The 27031-nt window shown below is 42.0% G+C and overlaps 1 protein-coding gene across 1 annotated transcript; it reads left to right on the forward strand.

Annotated features, from left to right (window-relative positions):
• The first annotated feature begins 2846 nt into the window (after window positions 1-2846).
• LOC139709695 (cystine/glutamate transporter-like) lies at window positions 2847-26813 on the forward strand. The gene is made up of 10 exons (XM_071621650.1): window positions 2847-3330; window positions 6380-6505; window positions 18487-18589; window positions 20054-20098; window positions 21161-21284; window positions 22817-22920; window positions 23858-23954; window positions 24731-24880; window positions 26029-26206; window positions 26749-26813. Exons 1-10 carry the CDS (start codon window positions 2847-2849, stop codon window positions 26811-26813), a joined length of 1476 nt encoding a protein of 491 aa, XP_071477751.1.
• Window positions 26814-27031: the final 218 nt, after the last annotated feature.

The following is a 27031-nucleotide window of genomic DNA, read 5'->3' on the forward strand; positions in this document are numbered from 1 at the left end:
ATTGGAACGTATCAGTACGTTGCTGCACGTACCAGATCGAGGATCCTGATCGTAATGGTCATGTTAGATCGGTACCAATCGTGAACTCAATCAGGACAATCCTGTCGGATCGTATTTGAACGGCAGACCAGATCGTGACAGATCGTATCGCTTGAAATAGACCAATCGTGACCATATCGCATCCAAGCGTACCAACACGTATTGACTCGCATAACCTCGTATCCAAACGTGAAATTTCAAACGAGTTCAACAAATTTTCCACGATCAGTTACGAATGTCCAATCGTGGCGTTCGCAATGGATCGCACGATAGTGGGAACCCCGCTCCAGGGTGAATTCCCAGATTCTCACGACATTTTCGTTGGTGGTGGTGGTGGTGGTGGCGTGTGTGTGTGTGTGTGTGTGTGTGTGTGTGCGTGTGTGTGTGTGAATGTGTGCGTGCGTGTATGTGTGACGTGTACGTCTCTGTATTCTGCTTCTATAGTGAGAACTTTACGAGCATGTTATAGGTTGCTTGAATTCAATGACTTCATTTGGTACTTGGCTTGATCAACAAGGAGTCTGTTCATCTCTATTTCCTGTACTGTAGTTCGGCTTTTGTAAATCATTTGAATAGTCAGGCATTACCAGTCACGCGCAACATGCATTATGCAGCGTGGTGAAGCTGGAAATAATGAAGTCCTTATAGCCCAGAGCCAGAATTTCTAAATGCTACATTAATCATTGTAACTTTGTCTGTCTTATTGCGGACGCGATATACAAAGCACTAACTGGCAAAAGTGTGCCATTTTACATGCACATGATAGTCTAATGGGATTTCGGAAAATTTGACTGTAAGATGCATTTAAAGATTAAAGTTGGGAACCGAAAGTCCAGTACACTGCAATGATTATGCTATGCTGGAATCCGATCAACCCAGTTCTAAAGGTAATTCCAAGAGCTACGCCATTTTCCGTCGTCCGTCGTCCGTCGTCCGTCGTCCGTCGTCCGTCGTCCGTCGTCCGTCGTGCGTCGTGCGTAAACTTTTTACATTTTCATCTTCTTCTTGAAAACCCCAAGACCGATTTTCATCAAACTTGGCAGGTAGCATCCCTAGGGGGTTAGGAACTCAATTTGTTAAAATGGGCACCATGCCCCACCCAGGGGGCCCCCAGGGGGGCCCAAACCCCCCAAAATTAAGGAATCTGTAAAAATCTTCTTCTCTAGAACCAGAAGTGATAGAGCTAAGTTAATAATATGAGTTAGTACATTGATGACTGTAGTTTCAAGTTTGTTCATGGCAGAATCAGGGGTGCCCCCCTTGGGACCCAGGGGAGGGGGGTGGGGAAGGGTTCTAATGGGGCCTAAATTGTACATTTTCATCTTCTTCTTGAGAACTCCATGACCCATTTTCACCAAACTTGGCAGGTAGCATCCCTAGGGGGTTAGGAACTCCATTTGTTAAAATGGGCACCATGACCCACCCAGGGGGCCCCCAGGGGGCCCAAACCCCCCAAAATTAAGGAATCCGCAAAAATCTTCTTCTGTAGAACCAGAAGTGATAGAGCTAGGTTAATACTATGAGTTAGCACATTGATGACTGTAGTTTCAAGTTTGTTCATGGCAGAATCAGTGGTGCCCCCCTTTGGACCCGGGGGGGGGGGGGGGGGGTGGGGGTGAGGAGGGGTCCTAATGGGGCCTAAATTGTACATTTTTATCTTCTTCTTGAGAACCCCATGACCCATTTTCACCAAACTTGGCAGGTAGCATCCCTAGGGGGTTAGGATCTCAATTTGTTAAAATGGGCACCATGCCCCGCCCAGGGGGCCCCCAGGGGGCCCAAACCCCCCAAATGAAGGAATCTTTAAAAATCTTCTCTAGAATCAGAAGTTATAGAGCTGAGATAATACTATGAGTGAGTACAGTAATGACTGTAGTTTCAAGTTTGTTCATAGGAGATCCAGGGGTGCCCTTATTATTTATTTTTTTTTAACCCCAGGGACGGGTTGCGTCACTTATGGAGTGATGGTATAGAGCGGTATCTGTGTATAAAGTATGTCTGTATGATAGAATTCAAAACTTAATCACTTTGCGTTAAAAATGTCACGAGGTCTCTGCCATTTTTATCTGTTTGACTTCACTCTATCACTTAAGTCCTTGTGAGCATACAACGCCAACTTCCATGTTGAGTTTTAAGGAGCACTTGCTGGATAAGGCAGAGAATTGAACTCTTTATGTGCCATGATGTTTTCGTGTGGAAAAAAAAAATCATATCTTTGTTCGTGTGACAACTGACAAGCTCACCTCAGTGCAGAGATCTATACCTTACACAGATATTCCGATGACCCCGTGAGTCATCTGTTTTTATGAAGTTGGTCGAAAATTCCTTAACATATTGTCTAAACTTTGTGCTGACCGCAGTTTATCGGATGCATGGAAATATCATAAGTCCGTTAATTACCGAAATGCCCGGTAAATCATGCGTCCTGTAGGCTAATTATCGGGCGCACGGTTATGGAAATTGGCATGAATAAAAGGAAAATAAGCATGCAGTGAGTGAAAAATTGTTATATGACAGTTGACCAGTTAGACTGTGAAAATTCCCTAACTAATTCTATAATGACGTTTTAACAAACAATTTATACCAAGTGGTGACGCATCCTTCGAATGAAATGGCACATGTTATTGACTGTGTGTTCTCTTTTTAGTGAGCGTGAGTTTGCCCTCTAAAAGTTTTCTTTTTCGGTTCAGTGAACCGAGAGTAACAGTTTTTTGACTAACTGCCTTGCAAGTTCGTCGTAATACTCGAGATACATGTTTAATTCTCGGACGAACCTGTGAGGATTCCGAGGTGAGAAAGAGATAATTATGGCTGCTAGTAGTGACGATGTTAGTGTCAGCGATAAACCGCCGACGCCGACCACCTCGGCGTCGCAGAAAGTGGTCCTTCGTAAGCAGGTGTCCCTCCTCGACTGTGTCGCTCTGTGTGCCGGCACCATCATCGGGTCTGGAATCTTTATCTCCCCGAAAGGAGTGCTGGCGAACACAGGGAGCCTCGGGATGTCGCTGATCGTGTGGATTGCAAGCTGCTTCTTATCCATCATGGGTGCGCTGAGCTACGCCGAGCTCGGCACGACGTTCGCCAAGTCGGGCGGCGACTTCGTCTTCCTCCTGGATGGGTTGTCTCCTCTCCTTGCTTTCCTCCGCCTGTGGACGTCGATAGTGTCTATAAGGACGGGGGGTTGGACCGTGCTCTCGATCACCTTCGCAAAGTACGCCTTAGCTCCTTTCTTCTACGGCTGCGACGATGCGCCTTTCCTCGCTGAACGGCTTCTTGCTGCTTGTGCCCTGTGTAGGTTTTAATGTAATCACCGACCCGGTGGCAAGCCATGATTTAGGATTGATTGAAATGTTCGGCAGAGGTACATGAACGGAGTCATCCCACGAGACCGAAACCCACGAGTCATACGGCCCACAAGTCTGACATTGAAAAAAAGTTCTATGAGTCATACTGTTAACGAGTCATACAGCCCAATTGAGTCCAACACTTAATAGGCAAACAAGGCCTACAAGTTCGACACTATAAGCAAACAAGGCCTATATGAGTTGGACACTGAGCAAAAAGGCCCACGAGTTTGACACTAGGCAAAAAGGGCTTTCGAGACCGACATAACATCACGGTCGGGGCTTTTGTGTCTGTCTCATGGGCCTTGTTTGCGCAGTGTATGTCGAACTCGTGGGCCTTGTTTGCCTATTAAGGGCTGTATGACTCAAGGGCTGTTTAACTCGTGGGCTGTATGGTTCGTGGGCGTCGAGCTCGTGACGTGCACCCCACTGAACCATCAGCAGGGAACGTCTTCGACATTTTGGTGGCATGCGGGTAAAAGGTCTTCTGATACATAAGAGTTCGGGCGAATAATACACGAAACTAACTGATAATGTCTTCGTAGTGATACTTGAATGTTCTTTCCTATGCATCTTTTTGTACAATTATTTCAGTTTTTTGGCTGGATTTATCCTTTTCCTCTAAATTTCGAAATGAAGTCGATCTTTTCGAGTACGTTATGTGTATTTTGGTATGGGTAGTTTGCCCGTTTTGAGGCATTTAGCTCGGTCGTATTTGGTGTATGATTTGTCTCGTATCCACTGGAGCGTTGGTGCTTTGTTTGGTAATTTGTTCGCTGTTCAGCTAAAATGATAATGAAGAATCGTTTTGGATGGTTGGCAAGGACGAAATGATTACATTGAAATTATGCTAACAGCGGTCTCTTAGATGAACACTTCGGTTCATAATGACGAATAGAAAGAAAATTAGTGACTAGGAACACTGCTATTAATAATTTTCGCGAAAGAATAAGCGTCAGATTTGGGACAGGAGAGCAGACAATATTATTGAACGAAAGGGTGCACCACAGTCGCATTCCCCGAGCTCCAAACAGAATGAACAAACAAGAAGCGTGACTGATTCATGAACTCTCTTTGCGTCGGAACAGCGTTTAAAAGCTATTCTTGGCAATTTTTTAAACTTTGCAAAGTTGAATTGTAGCAAATATGGGACTCTTGAGGAACAATCCCTGTTGACTCATTTAGATAAATTTGATTCGGGAAAACAGCAATAACTAGAGCCATCTCATCGGAGCATCTAAAATTTAACATCGGAGGAAATCATAGACTTGATGAAAGCAACGACTGCAAGACTTTATCAAACGGATTTCGTATTCGAGATCGCTCTTAACATCAGTGCCGTGCCCTAAATTGACTTAGTAGTCGCTTTTACAAGTAGCTATAATTCATCACAGTATTTTTGGATACTATAGGCAATCAAATATTTTAATGTATTGATATTTGCTGAATCATACTCCAATTTAATCCGTTTCAAAAAACTGATTCAAAAAAGATACAGAACAATATTGTACCAGATAATATTTCTGAATGATTTTGAAAATGCAAACATCGAATTCTGTTGGAAATTTGGCACAGTCATGTAGAGTTCAGGGCAATAAATACCCTATGCTCCTCCTACACTCTGCTGTCTATGACCCATTATGTTAAATGATCTCCCCAATTCAGTAACTAAGTGTGAAGTAATGTTATATGCAGATGACACAGTTCTGTTTTACAGTGGAAATGATGCCCAGGAGATTGAAACCGTGCTGAATACTGAATTGTACAATGTAAACCGGTGGTTGAGACAAAATTGTTTGACGTTGAATGTTAAGAAAACTCAGTTCATGGTGATAGGAACATCAAGAAAACTGCTATCTGCTGATCGACTGAAACTTGAAATCGATGGTAATGAATTGGATAGAGTGAGGGAATATAAGTACCTGGGAGTTAGGATGGATGAATCAATGAGATGGCAAAAGCAAGTTGAAGAATGTTGTAAAAAAATTGCCACACGACTAGCATTGCTGAGACGCCTGCGGAAGTACCTAACCGAAAGTAGCGCTAAAATCCTGGCAAACTCATTAATCCTACCGTATTTTGATTATTGTTCTTGTGCATGGTCAAACTGCTCACAAACCCTTAAAGATGTGCTTATCAAACAACACAAGAAAATGGCCAGAGTGGTAAGGAGAGTGGATCACACAGTGCCAACCAACCAGGTGCTTGGAAGGTTACGTTGGATGACGCTTGAAGAGAGGTGGCGTTTGAACACTTGTAAAGCAGTCTTTAAGACACTTCATGGCAACATGCCCGAATATGTGCAAGAACTCATCACGCCTCTTGGTAGCATACATTCATATCGTACGAGAAACACAAGTTATTATGGTCTCATAATTCCACAAGTTAAAACTCAAGCCGGAAAAAAATCGTTTTCACACTATGCATCTTGTATTTGGAATCAGCTCCCCGCTGAAGTCCGAAACGCCACCTCTCTTCAAGCGTTCGTAAGAGCATACATATCTCACTTGGGGTAGAATTCGGGTATTTTTGATATTCCTGTTTAATGTTAAGGTATTTTTTCAAATAATATGAGTTTGTATATTATTATCGTCAACGATTAACTTTGCATTTTTTCATTTATATAGAATATTGATATTGTGCTGATGTTATGATGTAAAAAGGAATGTCCTTGATTTATTATTTTGTGTTTGTTGAACTGTTATATTTTGTCATTCTGTTGCAGGGCCCCCTAGGATAACAGTGTTTAAACCACTGATGGGGCTACCCTGGGTAAAGAAAACTGAATAAATAAAAATAAATAAATAAATGCATTACTAATGAAAATCGTCAACCTTCTTTACATCCTAAACACGAAAACAAAACAGTGAAAATATATTGTCTTTAGCGTTTAGACATTGACACAAACCAGAACCTATATTTGAGATGCTCGACGATTTGCCGGACGAAAATATCATGACGATTTATCTTTGCATGCATTTATGGTACCCATTTAGGTCTGACGTTTTTCGTAAATTGCGCCAGTGTCACGTTGAGTAGGCGTGTACAAGTCGTTTTCAGTGCTACAAAGTTCCTGGCTATTCTTGTCATTGTCATCTCGGGGTTGGTAGTCTTAGGTCAAGGTGAGTGATATGTTTTTACTTATCAATAAGGAAGTTCGGAGATAACTAAAGTGCACATGGGTACAAATGACCTTTCATTTTTCTCAGTTGGTTAGGCACTTCACTCAATTCAAAGCGACATAATGCAGCAGCTTGCCCAACATAGCAATTCATGGAACTCGCATTCTAACGAAGAATGAACCTATGTAGATGAAATAACCAGAATGGTTCGTCAATAAACACTTTGGGAAGCATCTATTTCATTGTGCTGTTTTGAAACATTAACAAACTTTTTCTGTTAACATTGCCAAATACCAGGCTTGCTGTCAGGTGGATGTACTGGCAGACACCATTTATAAGGATTCCATCATGAATAATCATAGCATTACAGATGCTTATCTCAGTGAAATTAAAAACCAACCTGTCTCTTGGTACAAAGGACCTTTTTCTGCTCATGCTCAAACTGGAACCCCGAACTGGCTTATTGATTTGTTTATTTGTTAATTCACATTATTTTATTCATTATTTTTTGTGTGTACTGGAACAAATACCGCAGATAATGAAGATAAACACGAGAGGAGGGAGGTATTAGGTATTATTTTAAAAAAAAATCCCACTTGGGATCATTAATAGATAAGAAATAACCATTTATCAGATAACACTGACATTGAAATGAGCAATAGTCGAATAGTGTACAATTTTTTAGGAGGTAATTTAAAAATGAAAGCATAAATTAGTTTCGTTAAATTCAAGATTTATTTTTAAGTTAGGTTTCAGATTTTGCTCTAATTTCAACCTTCTGTACAAAACTTTAATTTGAATGGTCCTGAACAATGGCCAGGGTTTGAATGTTCTATTAAATATTCATGAGAAATTCCACTATCACAGCGTAGTCTTTTTTTATCCTAAAGTAGTGTTTGCAAGGCTGCAAGCATATGAAAACATGTGCATACTTTTTCATGTGTATGCACTTTACCATTTACCATGAATTCAGACTAGCAGTGCCCAGGGCAATTAATCATGAATTATTAATAAATCATGAATTATTAATAAAGCATTCATGTGCCTTGGAGCGAGAGACCAGAAACCTAGTCAGCAGAGCTCTGAAAAGGTGTTATTCGTGGTATTCATGTCTATTGTTCAGGGTCATTATAAACACACACTCACATACACTTCACTGCTTCCTGTGTAAAGTTCAATTTTGTACAGAGGGTTCAAATGAGACCCAAATCTGGAACTTAAGCCTAACTTTGAAATTCATCATGGATTTAATGAAACTGATTCATGCTCTCATATTCAAATCACCTCATTTTTCACTATTACTATATCAATGACAGTGTTATCTGATGTATAGTTTTCGAACTATTAGGGATCAAATGTGGGAAATGTTTTTGTAACACCTAGGGGTAAAGTGGGATACCTGGGCCCCGTCTTATAAAGCCTTCAAATCGATCACAAGTCCCCAAATCAATCGCAACTTGCATTGCAGCACACACAAAACTTGTGATTGATTTCTATCACAAGTCTTTATAAGACAGGCCCCTGGAACAATGGGGTAAGTGGAACACTTGAAGGATTATGGGTGCGTACATTGTTTAGGAGAAGGCATTAGTGGAGTGAAAGTTTTTTTACGAACAAACAATTACGTAGAAACAAAATGGATGCCTTCATTGTGACAAAAATTAGGAATTATCAGAGCTAAACTCGTCAAAAATACAGCCTCACTGCAAGATTTTACGTTGTAACTAAGACCCCGTTTACAGTGCGAGGTTCGGCCGCGGCCGAGCCGCGGCCCGGCCCAGCCCTGCTTCAGTGTAAACTCGCAAAGGCCAAATGCGAGGCCCAATATTGGCCTCGCATTTGGCCTCGCTCTGGAGGTGGTCTCGGCCGCGGCTCGGCCGCGGCCGAGCCCGACCTTTTCTCAGTGTAAACGCTAACTGGGCCAAATGCGCGGCCAATTGTAGTCTGGCTTCCAAACCCTCTACCTGTACTATTTCGCTAATCAGGATATTAACCCACTCAACGTCGAAAACTAGCATAGTGTAAGGCGGTTTTGTCCTGCAAAGGATTTTTTCCTTCGACAAAGGCCTTTGCCCGAACGGCGACTTCGTCGCCACGTTATTCAGTTGGCAAAGGGTCTGAAAACCAGACAATACCAAATTGCGTTTGTTTACAAGTAGAGCGCCACTACGACAACATATTGAAAGGTTTTAATTAAAAGCGCGGCCGAGCCCAGCAGTGTAAACGGACAAAATTGCGGGGCTCGGCCGCGCAATTGAGGCCGGGCTCGGCCGCGGCCGAGCAGCGGCTGAGCCTGGCCTCGCACTGTAAACGGGGTCTATTTTATGAACAACAGTGGATAAGATCCCGTTTACAGTGCGAGGCTCGGCCACGGCCGTGCCCAGCCCCGCTTCAGTGTAAACGCGCAAAAGGCCAATGCGAGGCCAAAATATTATTGGCCTCGCATTTGCTCTGGAGGTGGTCTCGGCCGCGGCCGAGCCCGGCCTTTTCTTGGTGTATAAAACGCAAAGTGGGCCAAATGCGCGGCCAATTGCGCGGCCAATTTTAGTCTGGCTTCCAAACCCTCTGCCTGTATCTTTCGCTTTTTAGGATATTAACCCCCTCAACGTCGAAAACTAGTATAGTTTAAGGTGGTTTTGTCCTGTAAAGGATTCTTTCCTTCGGCAGAGGCCTTTGCCCGAACGGCGACTTCGTCGCCACGGAATTCATTTGGCAAAGGGTCTGAAAACCAGACAATACTAAATTGCATTTGTTTACAAGCAGAGCGCCACTACGACAAAATATTGAAAGGTTTGAATCAAAAGCGCGGCCGAGCCCAGCAGTGACCCCGTTTACAGGTGCGGGGCTGGGCCGAGCCGCGGCCGAGCCCAGCCTCAATTGCAAGGCCGGGCCCCGCAATTTTGTCCGTTTACACTGCCAGGCTCGGCCGCGCTTTTGATTCAAACCTTTCAATATTTTGATTGGCCGAGACCACCTCCAAAGCGAGGCCAAATGCGAAACCAATTTTGGCATCGCATTTGGCCTTTTGCGCGTTTACACTGAAGCGGGGCTGGGCAAGGCCGCGGCCGAGCCTCGCACTGTAAACGGGGTCAGTGTAAACGGAAAAAATTGCGGGGCCCGGCCTCGCAATTGAGGCTGGGCTCGGCCCAGCCCCGCACTGTAAACGGAGTCTCAGTTTGCGTTTACACCAAGAAAAGGCCGAGACCACCTCCAGAGCGAGGCCAAAATGGCGCTCTGCTTGTAAACAAATGCAATTTAGTATTGTCTGGTTTTCAGACCCTTTGCCAAATGAATTCCGTGGCGACGAAGTCGCCGTTCGGGCAAAGGCCTCTGCCGAAGGAAAGAATCCTTTACAGGACAAAACCACCTTAAACTATACTAGTTTTCGACGTTGAGGGGGTTAATATCCTAAAAAGCGAAAGATACAGGCAGAGGGTTTGGAAGCCAGACTAAAATTGGCCGCGCAATTGGCCGCGCATTTGGCCCAGTTTGCGTTTTATACACCAAGAAAAGGCCGGGCTCGGCCGCGGCTCGGCCGCGGCCGAGACCACCTCCAGAGCAAATGCGAGGCCAATTTTGGCCTCGCATTGGCCTTTTGCGCGTTTACACTGAAATGAAGGTGGGCTCGGCCGCGGCCGAGCCTCGCACCATAAACGGGGTCCAAGACGTGGTAGTGTTTGGTGTCCTATTTTGATTAAAAAAGCGTATTTTTGTGTCGTAATTGAAAGATTGTACAACAGGTAACTAGACATTCAACAAAACGTAAGTAGATTTTTTTCTTTCTTTATCTTTTAGTTAAATGTCGGGCATTTTCTCCTGAGATGAAATATTGATCGACGGCGTGTTGAGAGCAACGTCATCATCGAGATGATAGAGCTTCCTGTCAGTGCTTTGTTTTATTCAGACTCATTTTAATAGTTATTTTTCTTCAAAATATTTCAGTGACAAGTTTTCAAGTCCGACAACTCCTGAAAAGAATCGTTTTAGTCTTTAGAAGATTATTTCTTAAGTAAAAAATGATAATTTTGTTGACTAAATTACTCATAGAAATTGCATCTTGTGCCCTATAACACCATGACGTCAGTTCGGTAAATTTGAAAATCGAAAAGATGCACACGCTACTGAAAATTGGTTTTAAAAATTATTTATCGTGTTTATGGTGCTACTTTTTTCACCAAGACTTCTTGCAGGGAGCTATCTATTCAATTACCTGTCAAAATTAGGGGAGAAAACTGTTACATTCCATCAATTGCAGCATTAAAGCATTTCCTGTTCCACTAACCCCATGGGGTTGGGGTTAGTGGAACCCATGTATTAATGAATGGACGGCTTGGTGACTTTGTCAGTTCTGCGTACTTTCACCTTTCTCATTTTGTGTAGACAATCCTATGCGTACAATGCTGCTCCGCTTACTCCATAACGTCGGGGCAAGTGGGACAATGGAGTAGTTATGACTAAAGTGTAATCTTGAACTTAATTATGAATAATATTTACCTAAGACAATATCACATATTTGTATTGTGTTAATGGTCAAACTGTGATGCTTGAATATTTCTTGGCGCGTTTTATTTTTATTTTTTGTGTGTGTGATTTACGAAATAATAAAGGCTTAAGTGTTCCACTGCCCCACTTTACCCTAGTAGAATTAAGGAGGCAAGACATATTCAAAGACGCAAAAATAAAGTCGAAGTGGAAATAGGAAAACAAAAGGGTGAATTTCCAGGCCCGTAACTAGGATTTTTATGAGAGGATGGGTTCAGAATAAGAAAAAGTTGACCTTTTTAGTTCAAGTTTATGTTCCGTTATGTCCAGTTCCGTTATTTTACACATACCGAGCAATAACCCGAACCCTTATACAGTGGTGGATCCAGAGGGGGGGGGGGGGGGGGGGCCGCAACCTTTATTTTTCGTAAAAAACAAAAGAAATAAAAAGATAAACAATGAAATAAAACCCGGAAGTGGCATCAGAAATATTAGTCAGGCCCCCCCCCCCCCCTTTACAGAATTCCTGGGCCCCGTCTTATAAAGCCTTCAAATCAATTACAAGTCCCCAAATCAATCGCAACTTGCATTGCAGCACACACAAAACTTGTGATTGATTTCTATCGCAAGTCTTTATAAGACAGGCCCCTGGATCCGCCCCTGCTTATAGTTACGGCCCTGATTGCAGCTAGGAAGGGGAATGCTGGAGTTGTAAAATTACAGAATAATAATCACAAAATGTTGACAATGCATTGCTATGCAAAAGAACAGGTGAGAGTGCGTTAGTGGAGATTATAAAATGGGTTCAAGAATGTAGCCATTAGGAAGCGCTGAAATGAATCACGTGTGCTTCCTTTATTCTAGTCCCATTGCACTGCGTGTTAAATCCTATTGCCGATCGTCTGTGCGCGCGGCGGCTCCTTTGAATTGCATGCATACGCGCTGTCAATCCTGTAAACAACTTCTAGTTCGGGCTGCCGGCCGGTTGGCCGGCCTTTCTTCCCTTCTTGTGCATAACATGTGTGGCGTACGTATCACAGCTCTACTTACTGTAGGGGGTGGGCCGAAATGTGGGGGATGCGAGAGAGAGATGGAGAAGGCAGGATTGATGTGAAGACGGTGTGTGTGGGTATGTGTGTCTATGAAGGAGACATGGTTATACGGCACGTGGGTTCGGGTGGGAGGTCGTGCAGTCAATAAAGACAAACACTCGACAGGAGTCCAATAGTGATAATACAGCACCATAACATCTAAGCACTGAAATTCTTGTGTAATTTGCGACGTTCTCATTTCCATCAACTCACCTGTGAACAGCAAGCAGAGAGGTGCCTGCCACATGGGGGCGCCCCTCCGTTGCTGATGTCTCATTCATAATTAGCATATCCCCACAACTCTTCCCCGCTTAAAGGTCATCGTCCCTGATGACCATATTATGTAAGTATATATGTACGTACACATACATGTACTTTATGGGATAACTATGGATGCGAAGTTACTCCACTTGTAAGTAGCTCATATATTCAACACTTCAAGAAAACAATGCTGGTTCGATCCTACAATAAAGGAACATTGTTAAACCAACTGAACATAAGCTAAATGCTTTAACCTTGAGCTTTCACAATAACTACATCCATCTGGTTTCATGGAGTCCCACTTTATGTATACCACTGTGATCCTATAATTTGAACGCGCACAAATTTGCATTCATAAGTCCTAACCACACTCTGGACTTCAGCAGCCACAACAAAATTCATAACAAATGCAATAACTACGCGTTAACTGTTATCCAAACTGGATAAACTTCAAAAACGAATAAAACTTCTTAGGGAGATCAACTCCTCCCCAAAGTCTGCCATCTTTGAGCGACCCTTGAAGCTGTTCGCATCCGGGACTGATGCTGTCAAATATACGACTGCGCACCACGGTGAGCTCCCTGCTTCACTTCCCCGCTTAAGCTCAGATCACGTGGGAAGCGTCCATTCCTTCCGAACAGGAGGTTTGCTAACAGTACAGCGCTTACACTTGGCGCACCATTGTTTCACCGACTCCTCCATCCCATGCCAGAAGAACCTGTTTCCTACCAGCCGGTAGGTACGTCTGAACCCGAAATGCCCTGCCTCGTCATGAAACCGGGTGATAGCCTCCTCTTGAATGCTCTGCGGGGCAATGACCTGCAGGTGCTCTGTACCATCGTTCGGGCGGCGCCTCCTCCGCAAAAGAACACCATCTCGGATGACGAGCCTCTTCCAGTCTCGCAGGAGAGCCAGACTTCCCGGTAAACAGCTGCCCTTCTCCTCACGCGAGGGTGGTGTACCCCTTGACACAAAGGAACGCACATGATTGACAAGTTCATCCCTCTCTTGAGCCTCCTGCAGATACTCAGCTGAGAACCCAGGCATGCACGCTTCTCCACCTAGACGTCTCTCCTCAATGCAGGTACTCAAAACAACTGGTATATCTGTTCCTTGAGAAACTAAGTCAAACTGGGCACGGATTGTGTCACTACTCACAATCATCTGTCCTTTTCCCTCAAGAGGATCCAGACGGGAGAGGGCGTCGGGAGCTTGGTTCTGCTTACCGGGCCTGTGTCTCTGCCTGATCGGTGGTGCACCACCAGTCTCTATGCCATGAGTGATACGGTCAGTGTAACCAAAGTCCATGTCACCATGAGAAAAGGCATCATGATGCTTTTCAAGAAGGCCTTGTAGCTTGCCACACTGCTCCTCCCTCTGCCGGGTATGAATAGCTTGTAGTGCCTCTTGCCATACTGGCTCTGGGGTGGGCCAGAGTATCTTGTTCATGTGTTCCTGCCCGACACCTACTATCTGACTCCAAACCTCCTGCAGTACATTCATTCCTAGTATCCCTTGCACGGAACTCTGACCACGCCTCATGGCCATGTCGTCTTTCAAGACCAAGACAATCCTGGCTGCGATCAGATGTCCCAAGACACTAACATCGACCTCAAAACACCCCACATATGGGATATCATCCCCACTTGCGGAGACCAAGGAGAAGGACACTGGAACGTCCTTCATCTGGATACCCGCCGGTTCTAACTTTTCTTTAAAGTACGTCTCTCCTATGGTAGTTACTTGGGAGCCGGGATCCAGGAGACAGGGCACGGTGATACCCCCAAACTCAACGTCAACAGAATAACACTCTCCAATGGCCCTGGACACGAACCCGTCATCTCCTCTAGTACCGTTGGGGACCACCTCCACCTCTGACATACGTCCAACTGGGGCACCTGATCCATGTGGTCCTGCGGAGGGACCCCCTTGCCTGGTAGTTCCACCACCTGCATGATCTGGTGGACTCACATTCTGGGTATTTGGGGTATGGGATACCTGGGGGGCTTCCTGTCTACTGGAATCGGGTTGATGTCTAGGCATGTCTTGCCTTTGTGAACTTTCCCTCTGCTCTGCAAAATCAGGATGACCCCGATACCCAGCTGGTCCTCCCTGAAGGTAGGTCATTCCTGCTCTCGGTGGAAAATCCTGGCCTCTACTATCTCTGCCATTGGTCCAATGTGGATTGGGAGAGTAATTCCTGTTCCTGTACAACTCGTTGAAATGAGGCACACCAGGCTGTGGAAATCCATGCTGCCAACTTTGATCAGCAGCCTGAAACTGTGTTCTACCGTAGTCTCTAGTGGGACAGTCTCTGGCAAAGTGTCCTAAACTCCCACATGAAAAGCAGGCACCTCTCTGCTGTCTGACCTGAGAGTTCCATGTTCGCGCAGCCGGTGGTGCAGAGGGGGCAGTAGGCATCGCATCTCTGACGGCTTGTACTATCTTGTCACCCATCTCCTGAATTGTCAAGAGGACGTCTGATGGTTGAACTGGGTGTTCCCCCTGTCGAGCCCGCACAGCAGCCTGGCGTGCACCCTCATGGCCTTGCGTGCGACACTCCTCTTGCCCTGACCTACGGATGGCAAACTCACGTAAGACCCTGAAGTTTGTGTTACCATCCCGCTCATACCGATCCCTGCAAGCACTTCGCAGGACAGGGTCCTCTAGTCCTTCGATGAACTGTTCAACTAAAATCCCGTTTGGGTCAGCATATAGTTTGGCCTCACGACCGCTCAGATTGTTGAATCTTCGTTCTAGATCTACCGCAAAATCACGAAGTGGTTCCCCTCTCCTCTGCTTTCGCTCCAGGAAAAGCCGCTGCAGCTCACCAAGATTTTGCACACCAGCGTACGAATCTCTCAGAAATTGCAATATCTCCTCCGCTTGCTTCCCCTCTTTGATCAGGGCTCTCACCTCCATCTTTGGCACTCCTCGAATGTAGTCTAGCAAGTAAGAAGCCCTTTCCTCTTCCAGTACCCCATAGCGGGAAAAGGCTGACTTCATGCCGGAAATAAACTCCTCCGCATCTCCTGCCTTCCCGTCGAACACCGGTATTTTCCTCTCGGGCGCCATCACCAGTTTGGGGGCCTCATCGTCAGTTCCCTGATCTGCGTCTTCAGGTCCGACAGCTCCTGGTCTACGCCATTTTGATCTGCCGCTGGAGTGGAGGGCGAGTACACCACACTGTCATCCCAGCCATCAGGTGGCGGCCGGATATGTCCCTGTATGGCAACTGTCCTTCTCTTCCTTCCATCCTCTGCCATGTAGACCAGGTCATTTGCACGAGGATGTACCGCTTGTAACACTTCCAGCAAGAGATGACCTTCCTTCTCCAAAGGATATTCTGTGACATCCCCTGGGCTGTCTTCAATCTGCAAAAATAACATCTTTGCCATATCCTGAATATATATCAATGTGTCACAAATATCCCAAGCCAGACAGCTTTCGCTTAAACCATGTGCTCACAAGCTAAAACAATGCAAGCAATGTCTCAATATCCACTCACATTGCAGGGAAAAAACTACTAAGGCATCAGTGTGTATGTAGGAACACACCTCAAAAACACTATTGAAGTCAGCATATACAAGTAAATTCCAAATATCTCTGAAATACAATTAAAGTTCCCAAAAGATTATACAGTCCTTTCTGAGAAGGATCAGTAATAAGGGAAACCAGCTCTATAACCAAATCTAATGAGTGGTGTCCAACATTAACACTCCACTGAATGGAAAGGACACTAATAATACACCTTGAAAAAGATGTTCCAATACACTTGTATCGCTGGTTGCATTTAAATACAGGCACAAATACCCACATCAAAGCAGTACAACACTACCTCATGACCTACTGCAGTAATACACAATGTATCAAAAAATAGCAAACCTGCCCAAAACATGACAGGCCTAACTTCAATAGCCCTTCACAGTATAATCACTACAGTCAGTCCCACATTCATAAAAAATCCCCTGTGTATACTTGTAGTGTCTGCAAAACTCTGTATACTCCGTATCAATACCGTCCCAAATAGTTTAAATCTCAGGACTGACACTTCAAAACTGAGTCCATCAACCAATTACCTATTTCCCCTTGCCCTTAAATCCAGTAATAACTCTCTCCACACATGATTGGACAAAACTGTATGTAAATCACACAAAAACGTCTACTACCTCAGCAGGTTACAACAACCTCAAATCGCATCATGTCCTTTCTCCATGAAAGGTGGTGAAAACTACCTAAACAGGCTATCTACCAGTTCAAACAGGGATAATATCTATTACATCATCCCTTCTAGTATCTAATAATGTCAGGCTGCACCAGTTCAAGTTCACATCAGTCTACTCGAAATCGCCTGTCTGCCGCTACTTCATCCACTGCAGCTGAACTTCGAGCCCTCTACATCACCACCTCGTCATCCGCAAGCAGTCCTGCACCTATCTGGAACCATCTTCTGTCCATCTCTAGATCCCCTTCACCACCAGTTCTTCCTGTCTATACGTCCTAGACGCCCTGGAGCACATCACCACCAAATCTTCAGAAAGGACCCCACTGGAACTCCCCCTTTAAGTCCCATACTTCCCGCTGCATCTTTCACTAAGTCGTCTAGGAGCATCCAGGCTGCATTAACTCAGCCCAAGTCCTCTCACTAGTGACATCTGACTATGCTGTATCCTCCCATCCCATCCTCGTCGCCAGTTGTAGGGGGTGGGCCGAAATGTGGGGGATGCGAGAGAGAGATGGAGAAGGCAGGATTGATGTGAAGACGGTGTGTGTGGGTATGTGTGTCTATGAAGGAGACATGGTTATACGGCACGTGGGTTCGGGTGGGAGGTCGTGCAGTCAATAAAGACAAACACTCGACAGGAGTCCAATAGTGATAATACAGCACCATAACATCTAAGCACTGAAATTCTTGTGTAATTTGCGACGTTCTCATTTCCATCAACTCACCTGTGAACAGCAAGCAGAGAGGTGCCTGCCACATGGGGGCGCCCCTCCGTTGCTGATGTCTCATTCATAATTAGCATATCCCCACATTACGTACACTTTGTACAGTACAGTAGACCAAGCGTTGTGGGACCGGACGCGTACATGGAGTCACTTTGAAGGGCAAATCCAACGATTTAGCAGGTTAATTCTCACGCCGTTTCAGAGTATGTTGTCTCGTAGGCCTAGGAGTCTATATCAAGTCTTTAAGGTAAAGGGTGCATATTCTATGTAAAATAAGTAAGTTTTCATGCGGGAACTTAAGTGTCCGGAAACCCAACCCCCCATCATAATGTGCGGGATTTCCGAGTGCGACGTGCGTAAATGTTTGGGACGAACATCTTCGGACGTCTTGACCCACAAAGGTACGTGAAAAACGCTGAAAAATGCTGATAGTTTTCGAATTTTCGACCCATTTTATAAAACAAATGATGCACAGGATTATTTCGTGGCGTTAGTAGAGGCGTACAGTGCACTCGAGGGTATTTACAATTGTGAAACATGCACGAGGCGAATACACTAACGCACTCTATCCTGTGCATCATTTGTATACTAGTATTTCAGAGCATACACTCGAGGGTATTTACAATCTTGTGCAACATGCGCAGTTGATACGATCTGATTAAGATTATCACAATTGCTTCACGATTAAGACCTCGAATTGAATTGTGGAGCCAATCGTGGGAACGCCGCATTAATTGGTGGCTATGAACTACTGAGTATCTAGAGTACGACCGTGTGTGCTGCGCGCACATAACGTGTAGCTCTCTATACACAGCATTATCGTAATACACTACACAGATATGGCACACCGCTAGCAATCGGTAATCTGGGGGTGTTTCATCAACGGTTGTCAGCGCTGACAACTTGAATCACCATAGTAACAGTTAGTGACCAGAGCATATCAGCCAATCAAAACCAAGGATTTTGCTGAAATTGTCAGCGCTGACAAACGTTGATGAAACACCCACCTGCTGTTCTATAGGATATAACACACCATTGTGTTATGCTATCATACTTTTTCACTGCGTGCACATTTTTGCACATCGGTGCATGTGATTAAGAAAATAGCACACACGTGACTCATTCCAGTGCTCCTGATTGGCTATGATAGCGTGTATGAGTATGCAAATCATTGATTGAACATTCTACAAACTGCAGCTGGCACGACCAACTTCGAGCACAGCTTCGACTCTTCGCCAAACTTCGAATATTCTCAGCTTCCCCTCGCTGTCTACTATGCACTCTTCGCTTATTCCGGATGGTAAGTGATTTAACGGACAGGTGTCACATTATGGAGAACTTGTAAAACACCTTACGAAAAGTGAAGATAAACAACATACTATATTAGCAGCACAAAGAAGGAGAAAACTTCGAGCTTCTTGATCATTTTCTCTCAATCTTGTCAATAGCCCTTTGTAGAAGGCCAGAAAGACCAGACCACCCTCGACCTTTCGGGTTCGAGAAAGGGAGAAGGCGAGTTGTGAGATCTTGTCTTCTTGACTTCTCGACTAATAATTAGTCAAAGTATGGAGAGGTCAAGAAAAAATATTCTTCTTGACTTCTTCATATTTTGACCAGGCTGCGACTTATAGTTATATCAATTCATATACTAGTACACTGCGCATTTTGTGTAAGTCAATCGCTTTTTTACGCCATTGCCCTAGTGTCATCAAATTTAGACCATGAGATAAGACTTGCGCTTCTTGTGTGACCAGATTAAGGGACATCATTTTGTTGGCTTAAATTTTGTGCAAGTTAATTTTGTGAATATATTGGGGGTGGATAGTCGGTCATGGTTATCTCGTCTTTTCCAAGGTATACATTATGTATTATGATTGATAAGTCATCCCACTTGTCGTAGACCCCGAAATGCTAATTTGCAATTTAGTTTAAAGGAAACCAAAACCCAAAGAGCAGTGTCGATTGAGTGAAAGCAAAAACATTATTAGAACACATCAGTGAAATTTTGAGGAAAATTGGACAATCGGATCAAAAGTTAAGAATTTTTAAAGTTTTGGTGTCGTAATGACTGGATAAGGAGACTATTTCGGTTTATGACATCATGTGTGGACAACGTAAAGAAAAGTCATCATACCTTCACTTTTCTAGCTCAATGAAAGAGCACTTGACTAATCTCTTTTAGGAAGCAGGGGAATAATATTCCCCTAATAACATATTATGTCAGTAACAAGTTGATGGAATGTATAATTTTCATTGATAATCAATTTTTATGGAATTCTTCTTTTATTTAATATAAGTTGTCCACACATGACATCATCAACTCTAGTAGTCTCCTTATCCACTCATTACAACAATCAAATGTCAAAATTTCATAATTTTTGCATAGATTGTCCGATTTTCTTCAAACTTTCACTGCTGTGTTATACTATTATAACGTTGCTGCTTTCACTCAACCCACACTGCTCTTTGGGTTTTAATATCCTTAAAATAAGTTCACTATGTAAAGTCGTATTTCAAATAATTTAATCATCGTCTTCTTAGTACTCCCATGTCTGTATGTAAATATTCACTGATTTATGTTGCTATTGTGTTATAACAACCTATGAATTTGATATATTGTTGTATTCTGTTCAAAGTCACTGTATTATTACTATTTTTTAATCTTGGGTACCCAATGGAAACTGTGTAAGTTGCCTGATTATTATCATTGGACATAATATATATACGGGTAGTAATCATTGTTCATTTTCATCTCACCATTCAGGCAATATTTACCCCAGATCACGGAGGAAATCGTGAATATCAACAGGTAAGTGACTCTCTGTTCTCATGGTTGAGAATTTAAATTTTGTTTCAATTTTAATACCAATTTCAATTTATTTCGTATTTCTCAATAAAAAAGAGCATGAAATATAACAAAACATGATGACATATAACATCCAGCTTGGATATACAAGAAAATACTAGGAAAATAATATGGCGGTCGATGTATCAAAGTTTTGAGCTATGCAAAATGCCATGGTATATAGAGAAATACCATATTATCGTAGCTCTCAACAGAAATGTAGTGTTAAGAACAAGAGAGCATGGGTACAACTTAGCACCAAACTCAGGTGGAAAAAAAAAGGAAATGAATACGTGGGGGTATAGAAGATTCTTCCCAAATACATGTACTGTGTACATTCAAAGAAGAACAGAGAGACCACATGCTGCACACATAAATTGCGGTTGCTGTGATGGCGGTACTGACATAGATTGCGACATTATACAGCCCCTTCGAAAATGTAAGGGGAGGCCATGGAAAATGACCAAAATGTACCAACAATTCAGAAGTGATTAACCAGCCATTTGCAGTGAGGCGAAAAGAAGAAAGAAAAACAATGGCAGCACGTGCGACGCCCCGAAATTAATAGAAGGAGAACACTATATAGCATTGATAAATGTGAGGAGTGCTCATGTCTTTGCAAATTATTGTGTGTGTGTGTGTGTGCAATATCTTTATTGCAGTAATTACCACTGATATACTACTATACTAATTATGATTATAATGATTATGATCATTATTGTCATCAGTAATACCACATTATGAATTACTTATTATTGTTATGTTTATTACTGTTATTATAATTATCAATATCATTACCATCGTCATCATTAGTATCATTGTCATCATCATCGTCATCATCATCATTAGTGTAATCGACTTATCTTATAGTGGACGTCCCTGCATGGGTTGTAGAAAATTCGCACATATAAGTTTTACACGTTTGCTTCTTTTACGTGTGTCCTCATGTGTATGTTCGAGTTCCCTATGTCTGTATAATAATGAATCATATTTACATCACTGATGTAAATGATTGCATCTCTACAGGACCCTTCCATACGGTCTGATCATATCAATCCTCCTTGTGTCTTGTCTCTTCACGCTGACCAACGTGGCTTACTTTGCTGTTCTCTCTCCGATTGAGATCCTCTCGTCCAACGCCGTTGCAGTCGTAAGAATGGACCAATGCCCCGCTGTCATTATTTTGCACATTACAATAATTATTGCACATCCAATATTGCTCATGTATTGCACGTATATATTTGCACAGAGTGTAGATAGCACATATTATGCTATTATAACTTTATGATCCCCACTACATTATGTATCTTTTTTTTACATATTGATAAAACAACATGATTTGTGTAATTTATGCTTTGTACTTTGAATTTAATTCAATTGAAATAATAATTAAACTGATACTCGATAATAAAACATGAGCTTTAATTGCATTTTGCTCCATTATTGCCACCCTTACCAGTTAAAAGTCAGTCTGATCTAAGAAAAAGCACAGTCGTATAAGCACAACAGTGAAGTAATCTTAACAAAATCGGACAAAGATTACCTATAGGTTATGAAATTACAAAAGTTTTGCTAATCTTTGTAAAACGAAAATTGTTCTCGAACAATTTATTTGAACTTGTAAATAACCGAGCTAATGATGTCATCACCTCACAATAATTATTGTCCATTGAGCAACAAGGGGTCAATGAAGTGACGAAAATTCCATTTTCTGCTATGAAAGTGTAAAACATGATGCAATATCCCAGGCTGAGTATCTCCAAAATAATTGTCAGTCAAATATTTAGGAATCTGAGATTAGAACATGATTTTGTTTGAATAAAGACCGGGAAAATTAAGATTTCATGTGGCCAAATGATATGGCAAGTTGTAGGCTATGGCGTCATTGAATCACTCATTTTCATGTTCATACTATAGAAGTGTTATGCAAAATCAAGGGAAATTCACAATTTCATACCTTCCTTAATCTTTATCAAATTTTGATTAAAAAGAAATATTCACTGTTGTGCCTATAAAACTTTGATCTTTCTTATTAGGTTAACTTTTTGGTCCCGTCTTCCCTCTATCAAAACATGATTATGCGTCAAGTTGCAGATCTTGCTGCGTTATTGTCACCCTCACAATATTTTCAGTGATGGGATAATATCGTTCTCATTGATGCATCTTAGTGTTTCGTTTTGTGCGTGAACTCAAGAAGGAAACTGACATATGAAATCACATCAAATTTGATAGTTTTTTGGATTTTTTTTTTTGGTGTGAATTATTAAAATAAATGGATAAAGGTATTTTTGTTTACATTGCAATGATAACATCTAATAGCTCCTACATTAATACTGATTCAGCAGTTAGAATTGGTTCCTCCAGCTAGTAAAGTAAGTTAGTCGACGTTCAAGCAGACGCTGACGGCGTGCAATCATCGAGAAAAGGAAGAAATCGACACAGAAGGAAAGAGAAGGCGAACGCTCTGCGTGTCAAAGTTCAAAGATCAAAGTCAAAGTAATTTCTATTCCTACCGAAGAGGCTAGATGCTGGAACGACAAGCGGAAGAATGTACAACTTGTCTGGAAATGATATGAATCGCATTGGATTCTGATCGCGATGTATCGCATACATTAGCCTGATGTGGCGATATATCGCATATATTAACCCGATTTGACATTTGGGATGTACGTTGTATTGCAGGACTACGGGCGACGAGTTCTGGGGTCATTCTGGTGGATCCTGCCCATTGGCGTCTCGATATCTTGCATTGGATCCCTAAATGGCGGCCTTTTTTCGACATCTCGGTAAGAGTTTGTTTGTTTGTTTTTTGCTGGTTATCGTCCTTTTATTCCTGACTTTCACTAAAGTCGTAGTCCCATATTGTGGTGAAGTTTTAAAGTCGCATTCGTCTATATGGACAAGATGTTTTACTCACCACTGTCCGCTAGAGTCGTAGACTCTGGGTTGAAAGAGAGGACGTGACTCAATGCTGAGATAATCGTCAGATAATGACAAGCGCTCTTTACTATAATGATAATAATCATCATCATCGTCGTTATTATTATTATTATTAATGCCATTATTATTATCATTATCAGAACAATAGTTATAAAAATAGATGTTGATAATATTGATGATTATGAATAGCATCCATATTGCGTTTCCAAGGGCATTGATACGGAACAGAATAGCTGAAAATACAGAATTAATTGTGTATAGGGCCAACGCCCGACTTTATATAGGGCATAATATTTTCATAGTTGTCATAATTATTTTGTTGTTTTTATAATCTTCATTACAATGACAATGATAAAATAACAATTATTGTTGTTATCAAAATAATAACTTTTATTATTGTTATCGAAATAATAACTTTCTACTAAATCAAATATCATCAACAACATTATCAATTCTCGTCATCACCATAAATTATCATTACCACCATCACTTTCACTGTTTTTTTAATCAAAGTCGTTTTATGTCATTACTTTTGTGATACGAAAAAGATTGCTAGTAATAAAGCACGAAATAGTACGGTTGAAAACGTCAGTAAAAGGGATTAATAAATACAAATATAAATAGGGTCTATATATATATATATATATATATATATATATATATATATCCAAATATACTGTGTTCAATAATACTGTAACAATGCCATAGGCGTATACCGTCGATTTTCGTGTTTTCTCGTTGTGTCCGTTCAAACACCTATCCCGCCCCCTCTTGTTGGCGAAGGATGCTGTTTGTGGCATCCCGCGAAGAACACCTGCCTAAGATTGCCTCCATGATCCACATCCGACGTTACTCCCCCCTGCCTGCCGCCGCTGCCATGGTAACAGAAACATTTTCAAATGACCACTAGGAATAAGAGCGCTATTGAAATGCAGTTATTGCATTGTATGGTATTGTAAGATGCTCAAGTCTACTGTAACAAAAAAACCGACAAGACAAACAAAACAAACTGTTTCTACCAATCATAAGCAGCTCTTTGGGATTAAATGTTTTTATGGAAAGAAACCATGCCGTCATGATTGTGTTTCTACATCCAGCTATGGTTATTATGCTATGGTTATATGCTGTGGTTATAATGTTTCTACCTAAATATATGCACAACTTCAAATAATTGGTGTGCCCGTGACAGCGTATTACATAGTGTTCGGCAATTGCTTTGCATGTGCTATGGACCCCTCTTATCCGCTCTTATCTCAACTTGTCTCGTCTGTTCCCTCTATTTCTTATCCTCTCTTCCCATCCCTTTCTCATAATGCGTCTTGAGCTTCAGTCTTAGTTCGGTTTTTTTTAATGTCATTTTGGTATACATACTCTGTATAATGTATATATACGTGCAAAGGTATACGGATTTGAATTATTTTTTGTTTTTTGTGAACACAAAGTGGAAATAAATTCAGATCAATCAATCGATCAATCAATCAATTAATCAATCAATCAAAAACTGGCGATTGTGCCGCAGTCCCTTATAGAAAGTGATCTGAATGTACTAGGATCAATGTGTTTTAGAATCAAGGTTTGTGATAATGCCGCTACACATGCACCCCTCACCATATTGCATAATTATATACATTTAATTTCCTTCTAATTTGTACGTAGTTGCCAATTTGCTTGTTGATGCTGACGAGTGACAATGTGTACAAGCTCCTAAACTTCGTCAGCTTTTCTCGGTGGGCCTTCATCGCTCTGGCCGTAGCTACTATTCCCTATCATCGTTGGAAGCACCCGGACGCACCACGCCCGTTTAAGGTACACACGCCTGTATAATGTAACTCGAGGATCTCATGATCGAAAGTTACGTATTGGGGAATTTCAGAATCTCGTCGGGATCTGCCGCCTTTCATGTGTGACATATGCTACTTATTATGTCCGTGACACATCGAAGTCCACCAAGCAGTTGGTTAACGTGTCGAGGGAAGGAATACAATATAACTTAAATTGCAGCAAGTAATCTGATCGTTACAGTTCGTTATTCCGAAGATTCGTTATCCCGAATGTTCGTACTTCCAAAAATGAAATAAGGTTCGTTATTCCAAATATTCATTAATCCGACCATGAAATATTGAGGTTTGTAATTCTGAAGGTTGGTAATTCCGAAAACGAAATAAGGTTCGTAATTCAGGTTTGTTAGTACGCACTTTCTTTGCATTTTCGGATTGACGAACCTTATTTCATTTTCGGATTATTAATGCACCTTCGGAATGACGAACTTTTTTTTTCTTCTTTATTTTCAAATTAACGAACGTTATATCATTTCGGATTAACGAAACTTCGGAATGACGTACTGTATTTCAACTTCAGAATTACAAACCTTCGGAATAACGAAGCACTGAATAACGCCACAACTGTTCGGAATAACGAACCTGATTTCATTTTCGGATTTAGGAACCTTCGGAATAACAAACCTTCGGAATAACAACCCTTATTTCATTTTCGGATTAACGAACCTTCGGAATAACGAACCTTATTTCGTCTTTGGTATAACGAACCTTGGCATATTAACGCCACAAAATGTTCGGAATAACGAATATCACTCAATCTTGATTATGGTAGGTAAACCTCCAGCAAGTCTCAAAACTTGATTGCACAAAACTCTGGAAGGGAAATTCTCCATAATAGTTGTTTGTTTGTTTTTCCACTTGAGAGCAGATGGTAATTAAGATGTTACCCTTCTTTTCAGTCCTTGATTAGATAACACCCATCGGTGTGTCCAAGATGCTGATTATCTATCGTCAGAAGATTTGGTCTAAGGACAGACATACCTCGAGTCACGTGCATTTTGCCACCTTTCAAACCTGCTACCGCCTTTTATTAATGTTTTAAGTGATGTTTCTGTTCTGCTTTCCTTTGTATTCTTTATTAATTTGCCAAATATTTCGGTCTATTTTATACTACAGATTCCCGTAGTTATCCCAATCGTATTTTCGTGCTTCGCCTTGTTCGTTGTGATCATGTCGCTGTACTCGGCACCCGTGGAGTGTGGGATAGGTCTGGCTATAACAGCCGCTGGTATCCCCGTCTACCTGGTAGGCGTGAAGTGGCAAACCAAGCCAGTTTGGCTTGTCGGAATGTCAGGTAAAAATAAAATCTTCTTAAACATCTTTTTGTCTTATTCAAATATATAACGAAACCATTCAAAAGTACAGCGTTATTTTTGCAGAGTCATCAAGACCGTTTCCACGTCCATGTAATCGAGGAAATATGACAACCCTGCTGGAAAGAGAAAGGATTTTTTTCCCCCATTCATTTGGTGCAAGTTGACCCTTTGTTTGACTTACCTTCCCAACGCTTTGTTCATCACTGCAACGCTAAAGCGGGTTCCATGAATGCAACAGAAGATTTTTAGAAATTTCCGAAGTCATTCCTCAAGGGATAAGGTTTTAATAGTTCATGAACTGTTTTCTATTCTACATCCCGATGAATGGCTAGCTGTATTTATATATAAATGTATAATCGTATCCCAATGTTGTCTATGAATTGGTTAAATATCTATTGATATTTCCGCTACACAATATAGCACAGAAGAGCACCATGTTGCCGTAAGTACGCATCAGTGCTTTTAAATATATTACATTTCCATGTTTTGTGTATGCGTTGTCTTCTTTTTTCCGTTTCAGAAAGCGTGACCATATTTCTGCAGAAGCTATTTTTGGTCATTTGTCAAGAGGAGAAGACTTGCTAAATATCAACCGGACAGCATCCGTTTCTCAGACGACCGTCTTTTCACTTATGTTTTTGAAACATCATATATTTCATAATTATTTTTTTTTGCCAGGTAAAATTCCTCAACTTCAAGTGCTACATTGATTTCATTTAATTTACTACAGTGGATAATATTTTAAAATACCTTTCAAACTTGTCTAAACTATGAGAATCGTTGCCTGAAGTAATAAGATTAAA

Source organism: Diadema antillarum, unplaced genomic scaffold (assembly GCF_040938485.1).
Source record: "Diadema antillarum isolate AM-2024a unplaced genomic scaffold, OU_Dant_1.0 seq00001459_RagTag, whole genome shotgun sequence".
NCBI lineage: Eukaryota > Metazoa > Echinodermata > Echinoidea > Diadematoida > Diadematidae > Diadema > Diadema antillarum.